The sequence below is a fragment of the Rhyacophila brunnea genome, unplaced genomic scaffold, assembly GCF_057557595.1.
Source record: "Rhyacophila brunnea isolate RB1 unplaced genomic scaffold, BYU_Rbru_1.0 scaffold_3, whole genome shotgun sequence".
NCBI lineage: Eukaryota > Metazoa > Arthropoda > Insecta > Trichoptera > Rhyacophilidae > Rhyacophila > Rhyacophila brunnea.
In genome coordinates this window covers 48,624,308-48,640,731 of record NW_028232965.1, presented here as the reverse complement: position 1 = coordinate 48,640,731, position 16,424 = coordinate 48,624,308, and the positions used below count along the sequence as shown (strand labels likewise).

The 16,424-nt window shown below is 32.0% G+C and overlaps 1 protein-coding gene across 1 annotated transcript in view; it reads left to right on the top strand.

Annotated features, from left to right (window-relative positions):
- The window catches only part of nord (neuron derived neurotrophic factor nord), a 67,468-nt gene extending 53,260 nt beyond the window's left edge, over nt 1–14,208 (top strand). Inside the window, exons 6-12 of the mRNA XM_085952886.1 lie at nt 5,453–5,628; nt 8,182–8,276; nt 9,938–10,108; nt 10,494–10,712; nt 12,715–12,851; nt 13,423–13,569; nt 13,778–14,208. Coding sequence (XP_085809012.1) covers nt 5,453–5,628; nt 8,182–8,276; nt 9,938–10,108; nt 10,494–10,712; nt 12,715–12,851; nt 13,423–13,569; nt 13,778–13,925 — 1,093 coding nt within the window. The 3' untranslated portion in view covers nt 13,926–14,208. The remainder of the gene's footprint in view (nt 1–5,452; nt 5,629–8,181; nt 8,277–9,937; nt 10,109–10,493; nt 10,713–12,714; nt 12,852–13,422; nt 13,570–13,777) is intronic.
- Nucleotides 14,209–16,424: the final 2,216 nt, after the last annotated feature.

The window sequence follows — 16,424 nt, the reverse complement described above, 5'->3', positions numbered from 1 at the left end:
TATGCGTTCCTGTACCATTCATCCGATTGCGATGAAACTTTTGTCAGTTGTTGTGCGCACACCTGCGAAGGTTTCTAAATTAGTATTATATAAAATACAAAGTTTATTGTTTGTTTGTTCCATCCAATTTTGATTTTTTTTACTACATATTAATAACGTTTGCATATTTTGGATTCGATTTTAATTTAGTGTTCTTTTGTTTGACCTTTACTCATATTAGAATTATTTTCATATTGCCATATTGTATTACACAGATATTTTGATATTAAAAAAATAATTACCTCTTATTATTTTTTAAATATCTACGATAAATATAACCACGAAGCGACCCTGTGCGAAACCGGGTACTTTAGCTAGTTAATATATATTTTTATTCACGATAATAGGTAAGTATTGTATTCAACAGCAGACACAGAAAAATAAAACCGATGTCGAAATCTGTATCAGACTATGTATTCCTATACAAATCTCATTATATCACAAACATAGTTTCATTTTTTCTGATACCCACGGTATAAGCTCCTCGCTATTAGCCTATTTTTATCCAAACAAAGCTGAATTTTGTTTATGGTGTAAATACCGTGTTTCTTTAGATTTTGAAAAGGTCGAGTAGGCTTGAATAAACGTGATATTTGTATGCAAACAAATGTAAGTATGTTATTTAAATAATCGCATACTACCTATATAATTACTATTTCTTCTACCAAAAATTTAAAGGCTTATATAAAACAGTCTATTCTTGAGCTTATAAAGCAGTTCTTTGCGTCTTCTATACAATTTCAATTTTATCACCTTGTAACAGAGCATGTAACAGGTAAATAACAATATTAAAACACACTAATGACATAAAACATGCTAACGACGCGCCTAGCGCATAACGAGTAGGTGGACATTAGATATAATTAGCATGCTATTTAAATGTGGTAATTAATTAGTAATTATCTAGTCAGCAGTCAAATACTATCAACTGAGGGTACTTTAATTTAAACTTTGATATTCACCAATTTTATATACCTAGATCCTAGATGAACACTTACAATTAATAGTGCATGAAGTTTCCGAAAGGTAAACCCACTTCGCAAAAAACGACTAAAATGGAATAATACAAAAGTTAAATCGATTATAGTTTATTTATAATAATGTAACTTTGTAAAAAAAATACCTGAAACAATTGCAACAAAATCGATGACAAAAACAGTTAGTTTGTTGCTTTTAACGGTTATTGCAGAGAGCAAAACGATTTGAAACGTGCGTCAGGATTACGCGAAGAAGTGTAATCTGACACCAGCCACAATTCAAGCTTGCCCATAAATCGCAACAGCTTTTAATAAAATAAAAAAACTCACCTAGCCCTTGCGACCAATCATCAGTAGCGCACCAACAAATCGATACCATATTTCAATATTCTTTGTTCCAAGATAATCGTGTTTGAATTTTTCGCAGAAATTCTCATTTTAATTTTAAAACCTTGATTTTGAGGAACTGTATATTTTTTAAGTTATACTTCTTTTGGGGCGAGAGTGAAATTGAGAGCTGCGCGCGCACACCGCTACGACAGTATGAAAATATCTGCGAAGCAGTCAGCTGTATAGTGTATACAAACGCAAGTTTAACAGTAGAATTGTTCCGTTGCCTAGCCAGGCAACGAATTTATTATTGTCGACCATTTGCAATTCCTTACGTTAACAAACGATTAAACGTCAGAGTGACAGTTGCTACTTTAAAAATAAAAACAACGAGAAATAACAAGATAATTAAGAGCTAGTCGAAGAATCTAGGTTACCACAAGTTTTGTTTTTGTTTTGTTACGCCAAAGAAGTATAACTTCTAACGCGCGTACGTACACGCACCGATTTTTTTTAGTTTAGTGGAATTCAGCAATCCACAATGAAATTTTACAATTTTATAAGGAATTAATCTAGAATTTCCAGTATATAAATGAATTAATGATTATACTCTGAAAGGGTTTTCCGATTTTATGATACACTGAAGAAATTTTTGACTACCTATTCTTTTTACTGAATTGTAAAGAGAATACATTTCCATATCGAATGGCATTATTAACTGAAAACCTTGAAATTTCTAGTTGTTTCCTTATAGAAATGGAAATAATACTAATAATTATTAATCAATTAATTATGTACAACACCATTTATTCATCGTTGTGTTAGGTTACCCTCACAATCAAGAAGTAGAACCGGATTACACTTTAACTAATAGATACCTACAGACTTTAATTGTTCTGGACTGATACATACTATAACTAGGTGTCTAAAAATAGGTTATTAAAATATAGTCTGGCATTTTTTTCAAAATATTACTCTTAGGAGTATTGTTCTAAAATCAATCGATATTCATAATATAATATATTTAACTCTATCAACTCTGGTGAAGATTTTTAGTGGACTGTAGGTTTTGAATGCTGAGGGAGGGCGGTTACACAGGGATTTAGTCCAGGCACTAACCTTTGATGATAAGATGGCTAGAGCGCAAGAGTTGGTTCCGTATTCACGCACTCCCGCAACTAGTACGACGGTTACTCTCACGGTTGCACTGTACTTGTGGCGGATGGGTGGGTAATAATAAGTTTATGATTGTTTGTGAATCACTGGTTTGATGACGTTATGGCGGTCAAATTAGTGCAAGTCTTGACACTCTCGTGGTCTACAGGTAACTTTTACAAACACAGTTGAGGAGTCACTCGTTAATCGATTAAAGGGCCTGAATGACAACAATTATAAGTGTAGTAGATAAGGTGGAAATATGGGATTGGATTTACGTCATGATATTTGGCGCCAACAAACTCCATTATCGTTAGTGGCAGTAAATATCTTTTTTAATTCTTGGAATCCGGGGGAAAGACTTTCTTCGTCTTCAATTAATTTAATTACAGGCTCAAGATTGTAGCATAGTAGATCTATGCACACTTAAAAGTATCATCTCATTTTATTCGCTGTTTTCGAATTTGACAAAAAAATATCTCGTCCGCAGTAATAGCGAAAGACTAAATTATACATACCTAAGTATTGTCACCCACGATGACCGCGTGGCTTAAGCTTTGGTCTATTGCGTCGTGGGTCTCAGGGTCGAATCCTGGGTCTGACAAGTACACATATTGTTTTTCAATTTGTGTATGAATCAGAGTATGGACCTAATAGGTTGAGCAAGTAGCTGACATCCATGTCTCGTAAAAACAAAATCTGTCAATACAATCCTCCACTCTGAGTAGGCCCATATGATCCTATTAGTATCGGACATGATCGAAAGAAAGTATTGTTTAATATCAATTATTTTATCTGTAAAAATCTACAATTATTAATGAAACGATATTGTTTATAAAATTGAAAAGCACCAATTGATTTAAGTGGCGTTAGTTTCTATATTTCATTTATGACATTTATCTACCTAGGTACCTCTAAAATTTATATTTGAACCATTTCTTCAAAAATCAGAATAAAAAACTACCATGCCGGATTTCAGTAAATTTAAAAAAGTTAAATTATAATATTAGACTAAAAGTACACATAAATAAGTTTTTTTTAATATGTTAGAGGTAATAAATGATTTTTATATGTGGCTTATACAAAGATGATATTATATTATTTTATAAAATTATTATAGTGACGACTCGTCACGACTGACGAGGGGTGGAGGTAGGCTGTTAAGATTCGACATAAATAGTGCACAATAAACTTTGTCAGTCATACTTAGTTTTCATTGAATTAAGAATCCATAATATTACAGATGGTATAAGGTAGTTTTTTTTTTTAATTCATTAAGCCCTGCCTCACCAATCCGTAATCGATAAAAAATATTCTTGTATCTATAAAATATCTAAAATGATGTAGATATGGCTTAATTTTAGACATTTTATAGATAAACGAATATTTTTTGACTATTATTTACTATGGCTTGGATTAGTCGGGGTTTCATTGAAAAGGTTTTAGTTCAATGAAAACAGATACGTTTGAATAAAAAAAATGTTCACTATTTATGTCGGATTTTATCAACCTACCTCCACCCTTTGCCACTGGTAGATACCTATATATCTGAGGTATTTTCAAATTATGTTTGTTCAATATGTAGAATGTTAATTCTCAAATCATGTGATTAATTCGTTGAATAAAAAAATAGTTTACTTCGTCATATTAATAATTTACCTGAGTCTTATCTAGTGATTGTTTTACGTCCGACTGGTGCGTCACTGTCAACAATACAAAGGTACTCCGATCACCACACAGTCCTCGCATCTCTCACTCGTCATTACAATGACCCCAGCATGGCAGCATTTTCTCACACCGACCCAATCAATCATCGCTTTTTTAAACCAGTTTACATTTCTAACTCATCGCGGAAATGAAACGATGAGATTTTTGTCCTCGGAAACCACACAGACACGAAAAAGCTCGCGTGAAAGCTTCTAATTATTTTTCTGACACTACGTATTGGTGTTGGTCTTGACTCGTGCCCGAAAAGTTTTACGTATGCATCATTGCATCATTGCATATGCATTACGTTGTATCACACTTCATCGTGAGATATTGTTATATCGGAAAGAGATGACCGTACAGTATTAAGATCAAATTCATGTATTAATAAAATACGAATACAAGGAAAACGCAGAAGAGAATAAATTGGCAAATAAATTATAAATACAATCATGCCCTATAATTTATATAAAAATGTCGTGGGTGCTCATAAGTATTAAGTCGTGAAATATCTGCTAATAATGACAGCGCTCAGCTGTTTGATACACTACCATTGGTGTTTGATACCAATTAATATCATATTAATATTATTATTGAATCTAATAAAATTGGAACATTACCTACTGTATGTATCTACGAATAACGCGTATTTTTTATCCCAATGCTATTCGGCCATCTCTTTCTGGTAAAACAGCTCACGGTGAACTGTGGTACGGCGAAATGTAAACTTTACAATTTACATGCAATTCAATTATTAAAGGTAAATATGTATGCGGCTTTTGATTAATAGACGAATATTATGTAGTTTCTAACAAATAAATAGTCTCTGAATCTTTTGTAAATTGACAACTTTCTTCCATGCGCATTGGCGAGGCCATGCCGAGACGTCACGCGGCTAGCCAAAATGAATGATGAAGAGCGAAATGTTGGTATTATACCTGCACCCCATGTCGCGTAAAATTTGTTGCTTGCGACACCAGCTGTTTTTTTTAATTTTCAAACTAAATGTCACATTCCAGCTGTGTGCGGAGGTAAATTAAATTACAAGTATTTTGTGAAGTCCATCAAAATCACATTGGCATATTGTCAAGACGAGTTTACATGTGCGATCCGGCTTAGACAATATATTGCACTAACTAGAATAGTAATATATTTCTTAATGAATTATGCAGTTATATATAAATTAGTTTACTTGAGTTAAATATGAACACTCTATAATAATATATCGATTTTATTACTTCCAGTCCAATTGACCCTCACGTTACGGAGTATTGCCTGGTGGTGAGCAGCAGGCGAAACTATACATCACTCTGCGGAGCTCGCGGAGACAGAGCCGCACTGGGATTCAACGCAGGACCAGCTATGAAAACAAATGAAGGGCGCCCTAATGCTAAACAAAGACTCAACAACAGTCGAAAAGGTATCTACCAATGAGCTTATACATCAGGAGGCAGCGTTTATTGTGAATTTTGAACGATATAATTTTATCGGTTGGCAATCCTAGCGTAGATGCAACCACTCGTAGCCAGTGGTAGACACAAGCTGTCGCTACTTGTAACTCCCAGTGGCGAAGGGTGACTTTTGGAAAGAGGTAGGCTGTGGAGAACTGATAAAAAGAACACACTTGTCAAGTATACTTACGAGAAATAAGAAGTTATTACGATATTACTACTAATGAATAGGTACACACTAATGACAACGACACACTAATTTAATGTAACTTCAAAAACTCACTGACGACATAAAATAAGCGATCAGTTTAAATTACGTATTTTTTCAAAACGTCGAAAATCATTAGATAAAAGTTCTTTTTTATTTTTAAAAACTGTCTATATTTATTAATATTCGATTAAACACCATAGATTTTTTTTCGGTTTTAGTCTCTGTGATTGGAGCTTGCGTTAGTTCATATGATTCGATAGACTGGGCGGGGCTACGAGACGTAAAGTATATATGAAAAAAATTGAGAATTATTTGAAACATAATCCGACCTTTATTTACTTCAAGACAGATGACGCGCTGTGGTATATTTTTAAAACCTTTGCAAATTGTTTTGTAATTATCTGTGTAATACATTCCTACACATACGGCGTCTCTCGTTGGCAAAATAAATTATTTTATAGAATATATAATCAAGTGATTATATAAATAAGTCAATATGCAATTAAAAAATATTTTTCTTAAGAAGGTAGGCTTCAAATAATCGCCTAGTATGGAGTTTTCGCCACTGGTAACTCCAGTCTATGCCTTCACTGCATTGAGCGAGGTAGGTACGCGTTAGAGTAGAGTTGGGTATTTCCCGAGAAAATCTCAATCTCCAGATTCGGGATTATCCGAAATCATGAAATTTTGAATTCCCGAGATATCGAGAAAATTAAAAAAAAAAAAAAAAAAAACGGTAAGAAATCCTAAAATCAATGTAAAAACGGACAAGTTCGAAAAAAATCACAAACAAATAGAAGCAGGAAAACAAAAATAATTCAAAACATTACTTATTAAAATAGAATTTCAAAAAACACAGACTGTCAATGGTTGCGTCTGACAATCGCGTACGCTTTTGAGACACAAAATTCCCTGATGTTGAAAAAATGCGCTCATTCTGAGTCGGCGTTGGCTTAATTGTGTTAAATGCCCCGACCAGTCTTTGAACGTTTTGTGTTTTCTGTCCAGTTTTTTCATAATATTATACATACATTTAGTTCGTTTTTAAACGTAAATAAAGTTAAAGACGTAATCGTATATAGAACTAAAATCACACGATTGCACACTTGCATACTGTGTGACCTGTGTAACATACTCGAACTCAAATTTTGTTAATTTATTTCAATTAAAAAAAATCGTTTTTTCAATTAATATTTGATAATAAAGATATCTCAAATCCCGAGGATCCGGGATTTTCCGAAATGTTAAATATTTCAATTCTCGAGATTCGGGATGGAAAATCTCGAAAATTTCTCTACAATTACTATCGGGAAATTACCGAAACCCAAATCTACGTGAGAGGGTGCGATCGTTCAGTAGTGTATGAGCGTCCTATACTAACAAGTATTGCTAAATACAGTCCGTAGTGTATACCTACTTTCCATGCGTGGTTGTGTGTATGTTTTGCTTGAAGTGACATTTTAGAATCACTATAATTCAATGTCTACGAATAAGGGGGTAAAATGACAGGACGCTAGATAGGGATGATGGAATATGTAATAGACTACAATTATGACACGTTTTAATTTTACTTTGTCAACATTTCTTTTGAAAATATCACCATAAGCGTGAATTTCAATAGTTTTGACAGGAAACTAGACAGCCGTAGTGACGAGCATGAAAAAGAAAAACAATAGGGTTTGTTTATAAGTGGGGCGTAGCAATAAATATATGTTTTGTACGTAATTCCTACCCACGATAAGTCCTGATTTAGACCAAGTGACCAAATGTTCGTTCTTCCCCCACTCCAGCGAAATTCTGTCAACGTAAACGCTTTTTGGCGAGGAGTGGGGGAAGAATGAACATTCGCTCGCTTGGTATCTGCGAATGTTCAAAGTTAAATCGTCTCACTATAAAATACGATCTCGTGTTCGTTTCTAGCAATGCTGACTATTTTCAGGCTGTGGCACTGAATTGCGAATTACGATGGTAATACTAGTTATTTATTATCTTCAAATACAATGTGGTAACCAGGTAACCTGTTATACATTACATATTTTGTTCAAATTATTACCATTTATTTCAATATATAACAATCATCACTTTCTATCACATCAACTTTACCATATTACATTCGAGGTACGTGTAATAACTAGCACTACCATCGCAATTTACAGTTTCGTGTCACATCCGTACTATAATAGTGAGTCTTAATCTCCAGCTATGTGTTACCAATGACCATGCTATCATACATACCTTATATTATGTGCTAGAAGGTTATTAAATGCTGGGAAATTCGTAAGTATATTATTTTCTTTTTTATCAATTTCAGGAAAATCTGTCGATCAGGGAAATGTGGGCGATGTACTCATTTCTTGTGTCGGTGCAAGAACTCATCATACTGTTGATAATCTAGAACATGGAAAGGTTGGCACCATTTTATTATTAAAATTGTAACTTTTCATTGTGTTTGTGATAAAAAATTCCACTATATTATAATAACTGGATTTGTAATCCACCCTGGTAGTGGCGAAGACTCCTTACTAGACGATTCTTTACAGCCTACTTTAATAAAAATACATTTTTTAAATTATAGACGTCGGTAAAGTTGTGAAGACTCGATATCAACTCAATTATTTAACATTTAATGTTTACCTTTCAATTAGAATAATTAATATTCACTTGTTTTATAATTTAAATAATAAGCAGTGAAATGTCCCGGAGTCGTAAAAATCTCACGTTTACTAGCAGCCTTTTACACGCATACAAAATTTTAAAATACACGCCGATGACGTCACAAATAATATTCCAGATTTGATGTATAAAGTAGGCGTTTTTACAGAAGCCTTCGACAACAGATAAATAAATCAATATGTAATACGTATAATATTAATTTTATGTACAGTATGTTGTATCAATAAAATACAGGGGGTGAAACAAATTTCCACAAATACAACCAGTAAGTATGACTATCTTAGCACTTCGGTTACCCATATCTAAATAAAGAACTGTTTAATATTTTTTCGGCACATGCTTGTTACGTCCACATCCTGGATCCAAACTTTTGGTTCAATTATTCTGATCCAATTCTGATTCAAATTCAACACGTGAATTTTTCATACTGGATCCACGGACTTTAAGGCGGAAGCTTTTCCTCTATTCTACCCCGAACGTTAAACTCAATCAAATAAATACATTACAAAGGTATATACATAGTACATAAGTATGTTTTTTTTACTACCTCTCTAATATTTACATGAATTTTGTTGTTGGAATAAAAGTTGGGAATCGCCCATAAATTACTGTCGCATGATTTTTGATATTTTCAAACCCTCACCTACTCTATCGCCACATGTCAAGGCAAAATATTTTACCCCCCCCCCCCCTGTCAAAATTACGTAAAATTTTTAACTCTCTCTAAATCAATTCGTTAAAAATATCGATTTCAGCATAATGTTCTCACGAAATATATTATTCTCAGAAGATAATGAGTTTATATTTGATTAGTTTTGTGACGTTATATTTTCTACGACCCCCTCCAACCCACAAATCATCACATTATATCGGACCTCTTCCTTATGGTGTAATTTATCATCACTCGCATTCCAGTACGTAAGGCGTTGGTCTTTAATCTGAGGGCTCCAGGTTCGATCCCAGTGAGATCACAATACATGTATGTGATTTTCTCAAAACCTGTGTGTCTGTGATTGTTTCACTTATATTACTAACTATACTATTGATTCACTTCAAACTTCACTTTGTTAAATTAATATATATGTACTTTTAATTTACTTCAGTTGAAAACGTCCCTCTGAGGCGGACGAAACCGGTCCAGATTTATTTATTAAAAGTGAAAAAGTACTTAAAGAATTTTTCGTTTTATTAAATTAAATTAATACTTAATACAATGCATTTATACCATAAATTGACAGTTAACACGATAAAAGAAATATATATGTATATAAATATTGATTTTTAAATCATATATGGACGACCCCTAGTCTCATATTATATTATATTATCAAGCATATACACAAACATACCGTCTACTCACTTGCTATGTGTTATTAAATATTTCTTCACCACAGATGTACTACTTCAATTTATTTGCGGTGAACAAACAGACCAACCTCACCTTCCCATACGGATCAACTTTTCATCAATACGACCAAAAGATAAAACAATCTCGCCTTAAAGATGGAAAACCTGAAAACGTAAATCTCAAAAAATTGGACGGAAAGGCAGTTTTCCGATTTAAGGTAACTATGATTTTTTATACATTTTATGCCACAATAGCCTACAACAGGCATTGACATACTCAACGACGACTACGAGGCCGGGAGATTGATAATAATTAATTATTTTAATACCACGTAAAATAATCTGGTTTATCATAAGCCTGTATCAATCCATTGCTGATTGAAGTGTATTCAAACTGAGTTCATTTCTCTCGGACATATTGTGTATACTTTAGCAGAACGATCCATCGGTCACTAGGTCTACGTTTCAAATATATTTTACCTCTAGGTTATGGATGATATCTAAAAAGACTGATAATATATGCCCTTTCATTCCCATTTAAGATTTTTTATTAAACTCTGCAGCAATTTATTGTGTGTTACCATATCCAATTGATTTTTACAGGCCGGCAAACAAACAACTGATACGATGTTGGTGTCAATAATGCCTTGCGGTGGCTCCGTGGACGTGGAGATTCTCCTGAAAGGACGAGTCGTGATGAAGAAACGCCGAATAAATTCTTATGAGAGGCTTCTGGTGCCGGCTGTTCGACAAGGACAGCGCTACATCATCACTGTTTTAGCTACGAATCGAGAGGAACTGAGGAGAACGTCAGGAGTAGAGGTGAGATTTCACTGATGTTATGACAGATTCTCTCAAATACAAACATTGAATAATCTTTAACTATATTCCACATTTTAAAAAAATCTTGATTTTGATTATTCCTGGAGAGAATACGTACGTCTAACAACTAAGCATACAATTGAATGAAAACTACTGATAATGAACAGTGTTTTTATTAATCAATACATACCTATCTAAAATTATTTCAAAGAAAATTTTAATTCAAAGATAAATTTACAATTAAAAAAAACGTTATCAAATGTGTACCTATTTATTGAGCAGTCTCCTCTTGTTATTCTATATTATTTTATAGTTAAATATTGTTATCATTAAAGAGTAGAGACCGACAAGTTTAACGTGAGGCTCTGCGGCGTAGCTGCCGCGGAGCCTCACGCTAAACTTCCCGGTCTCTAGTTAAGTTCATTGGCAGTGTCAGTGAGATTTTTGACTGATTCGTAGTTTTAATGTATTTTATTTCAAAAACATTTTTAAAAAAGTGTGTCTTGATTCTTTTATTATTTATATACAATCGAGTTACGGTATTGTTACACAATTTCTACACTGCAGCAGTAAACGGGAATCATGACTAAGTATATGGGGATATATTATATCTGTATAGATACTCGTAGAATAATACACAATTAATTATGAATATTATTCTGTAGCGAAATTAATGATTCATTTCAATAGTTATTAACTCAAACAAGCAGTAAGTTTTTTTTTTATTAAATAAGTAAGTACTTATATAAATTTGTGCTCTCTTGTTGTATTAATATTAAATTGTATATTATTAAATATATTTTATACAACGTTACCTCATTCCCATTGCATCGTGAAAATATTAATCTTTGAAAGTTCCATAAATCGTGCCATTTTACGTGGCAAATTCAGAATCGTTTAAAAACTTTCATTATTTTGATCGATTTATCGTGCTTCAAATGACTTCTTACGAAAACAAACCATGGTTATGGTTATGGAGTAATATTTCGTCATTAAATTTACAAGTAAAAGTATTGTCAATCACATCATGTCAATAATATTAAAGTATACTCAAAATAATTTTACACCTATATTCAGTAGATTAGTGCTTCTCAAACTTTTTGATAGTACCTACCTACGACCCGTTAAATCTGTAAATTAAAATTAAGGTTTTCCGAAGAAAAAAAAATTTAAGACGCAGTACTCGAATTACAGTTCCTACTTTATTTAGCATTACGTATAATACATTTTTATTGAAATAATACAGTAAAACAGTGAATAGTTAATATAGATAATAAATAATCATCAGACAAATGTGCTTAATTATATCTACAATACTATTACAATCCATAAAACAAATTTGTGGGAAAACTGTTACCTACTATAACATAATATTACTATAGTTCCACCAGTATTAATTGTCAGTTGAGTGAGGCGCCATATGCTAACTTTTGACATAGCATTCAATACTTTTAGTATAATTGTACTGAGCTTATTTCTAAATTCGAACATTCGTATATCTATACTTATCGTAATTCAAAATATTTATATAAGAAAAGGGTGGAACTATTCGGCTATTAGAATTTTTCCCTTTTATATTCTCATTTGAAGATGAAACTTCCCTTTTTTTATTGCGTTGCAATGCAAACACCTCAATACTATGCTAATGAAAAATTTCACGGCTCCTTGGAAGAATACCGGTTATATTATGCCTTCAGCGTGTTTTCTCGCTCTAGCCGAGGCCGTGATCGACAGGTCGCACATACAAATTTCGCGAGTTATCTCATTCGAATTTAAACTCAAATTACTAGCCACTGTCGATTGATTTGCATGATCTAAAAAATTAAACACAAAGTGCCATCTGTTTGAATAATTATGAAATATTAAGCCACAAATTATTGGTATTACAGCGATTGTAGAAAGAGCTTCGCTGTGCATTCAACATCTGTCGCTAAAAATTTGCACAATATTCATTTTCCCTTGCCCGTTTAAAATTATAAATGCAATTGTGTTACATTTTCAGGTCCTCGCCACAACTAAGCAAAAGTTTCCACTGCCGGAACTTCCCAGTCAGACGGAAGTTCGCGAGTTTGACTCCTTGAAGAGCTGTGATTCCGTCACAGTCGGATGGCTGCCTTCCCCTGATCCTACGGCAATAAGGTTTGCACACAAGACTATTCAGATTGTTGTTAAGGTGAATTCGCCGTCGACAAGAGACACATAGCGGAAAAATACGAAACCTTTGAGACAATCTACGTTTTAAAATGTTTCAATTCGTCAATACGTATCTAAAAATATTACCTAATAAGAAAAATATGTTTTATTTAAAGTCAAAGACACAATCACAATGATTAAAAAAAAAAAACTTAAAACGATAGGATCTCATCTTTTTACATATTATTTTATGATTAAGTACCATGTATCAAAATCAAGGTATCGACTGAGGTTAATTGGCGGAAAAAATAATAATAATTGTGGTAATTGATTGTTTAGTAAAAAAATATATGTACTTAAATTATTTTTCCAAATGAGTTTTATCGACTTTGGTTTTGCTTTTCAGCATCTTCAGATTCACCATATTCCTATGAAATCATTTATACAATTTTATTTTTCTACATTACATGTTTAATTTTATTAATATCGACATGTATAAAATTGACACATATATGTAACTTGCACAAAGTGTTACTTTTCACTTCACCATAAACATGTTATTTCAATGTTGTTTTAGGTATTGCGTTGTGGCTCGAGAATCGCGCAGAAGAGAGGCAGAAACTCGTGCTCCAGATCAGTGCGCCTTGGAAACCCGCCTTAGGAAAAGTGCCTCTGCAGATTTTCACCTTCTTCACTGCCGGGATTGGACCGTACCAACTGACAGGTATTATATTTTAAAACATTGATTACACGTAATTTTAATACACAGTTGTAAATAAAATTTATATGAGAGGCATCTCTGCAAAAATAGCAAAACAATTTTTTCCACCACGGACGCAAACCAGTTTTTTTTACAAATTATATGGAAAATTCGCTAGGAGATCCATGATAATTTTTCCGGTAACTAAACATTTTTTTTCTGATTTTCGCAGAAAACAAGAAGTTATGACACAAAGAATTAGCGGTCTTCGAGCTGGAAGAAGATACGTTGTCCAGGTGACTGTTAAAAAGAGCGGAGGAAAAACTTTATCATATGATCTACTCACTGTTCACACAAAATCTACATGTACTAATAATTAGATTGAAACAAATCAATAATAATACTTACTATTATCTTGAAAAAGTCGCGCATTTACAACCCCAATATTATTTATTTCATATTTTTGTAGAAGAGCCATTTATACCTACCTTTGTAACAAACATTATTTGTAGATAGTTTTATTTTTAAATCCCAAGATGTTTTATTCCGAAAAAGTTCTATCCTATTGTAAATAATATTATTTAAGTTTTAGTATTAAATAATCTTACGAGTGGTATTTAGTTGGTAGATCATAATTTAATAATAGATTTATAATTATTTGTTGAAGGCATTTTATACAATTATTGTTCATAATCGTAATCTCATTGTTCCTCTTAATAATAGTAATTATATTTCAAGTGTAATATATTTTTTAAATAAAGCTTTATTTGAAATATACCTTATGATATATATATGTATTGGAATTTCATGTTTTGGCTAAAATAAAAAATATTTAGAAAAATTTAAAAAATACGTAGGTACCTACATAATATTAAAAAATATGCCGAAATCAATATTGCCAGTGTCATTTTAAAATTGAATATAATGTTTTATTTTCCATTTAATCTTTGGGTTTATACCTATTTAAAAAAATATTTTACGTAGTGTATACCTAATCGATTGTAGTAATCGATATAATCGACATAATTTATAATATTATAATGGCAGATAGGTACTTAAATTAAATAAACCATACAATGTGAAATACAATACAATGCATAATAAATATATTAATATAAAAAAAAACGGAAATTAATTCATAGAATCTTTTGATAATTTATAATTTTATGTTAGTAGTTGTTTTATATTTATATAAAAACATATTACTAGTTGTAAAACTGCTTAATAAAAATAATGTTTGTAATAATTAAGAAGTATCGCTTGGTCAGTCTTATTCTAGAACAACGTTATTCAACCGGGTGTATGGGAGAGCTACCCATGGAGGTACAAAAGAGTTTAATAAACTATTCTGAAATTCTGGTATTTAAACTCTATTGACAGTAAATACAATATTAGTGTTTTAAGTTAATTTCTCGCGCAATACAAAACACGTGCATAACTATATCTAAATGTTTTGCTTTTTATATTATGCTATATGTATTATTAAAAAAAATAACTCACTTAAAGTACTTGGAAATGTAGGTAATATAGATTTTGATTACAATGTAGTATATTATATACGTATATGGGACTTATACTTATAAAAATTGAAACGAAATTCTTTGGAGGTGCGCAAACAAAAATGGTTGAAAAGCACTTCGACATATTTATGAAAAAGTATATATCAAAAAATATTATTATTTCAACATAACCTATTTTCAATTTTGAACAAAATATTTAAATAAATAATTATTTTGGAACGACATGTTCACCAATTTCAAATGTTTAGTTAGGTATAAGATTTATTAGTACTTTAGCTACTTATTTTTAAATGAATTAATATAATTCATCTTTAAGGGTTTGTTTACACGGGCTTGATAACAATCATTAGTACTCGCAATTCGGACTAGCCACTAAACTCCGTAAACGGTGCGTAAAGTTTACACGACGTGCAGATAAATAAAAATGTATTAGTAGCACAAAAGAAAATTCAAAAATGCATACGTCTGCTCGTATTCTTATTAGCCACTAAAATGTAGTCATAGATAATAATTACACAGTAGTTAAGGTTCAAATAGACTATATGACGATCGGGCACATATATGCTAAGAGCGTTTTAGTGTCTATGGTCAAATCTATGCCATTCCGACATTTATACATACATATTGTATGACAGCTATGACATCGTATTTACACTCTGTGACACCCTATGACACAGGACGCCAACATAAGAAACGGGTTTTTCGACATATATATGACCGATCGTCATAGAGTGTATTTGAAGCATTGCTAAGAGTTGGGTGGTTTACACGTTGCGACAAGTTACGAGTGCAAGTGAGGTTGTCGTAGAGTACGTACTAAGTCGGTATTGATGCGAGTAACGAGTGCTAATAACTAGTACTACGCCATGTAAACAAGCCTTTAGTGTAGAATAAGTACTAATAAAACTTATTTATAACTAAAACTTCGAAGTGTTTATTATCTCTAACTTTTATTTTTGACAAAAAAAAAACACACCCCACAATTTTATACAACGTATTTGTAGAAAATACAACTTTCCCAGATTTAAGTTGGTAGCCACTTTTGTAAAGGGTTATTTTCAGATACCGTGTACTTAATGCTATAGAATATTGTTTTTAATTATTAATAAGTTGTATATTTATTTATTTAAGAAGCACCCTAGTAGTTATATTAAGGGTTTGTGATTTTATTTTACATTATACTTTATTATGAATTTAATAAACGTTCAGATTTAAAACATATTTTTACTTCATAATATATTACTTGGTATGGATGAGACTACAATATTATATAAAAATTCAATAAAAAACCATGAATTCTTTAAAGTAATCATGGTGTCAATAATATATCATCTACCGAATTTATATAAGAATGCTCAT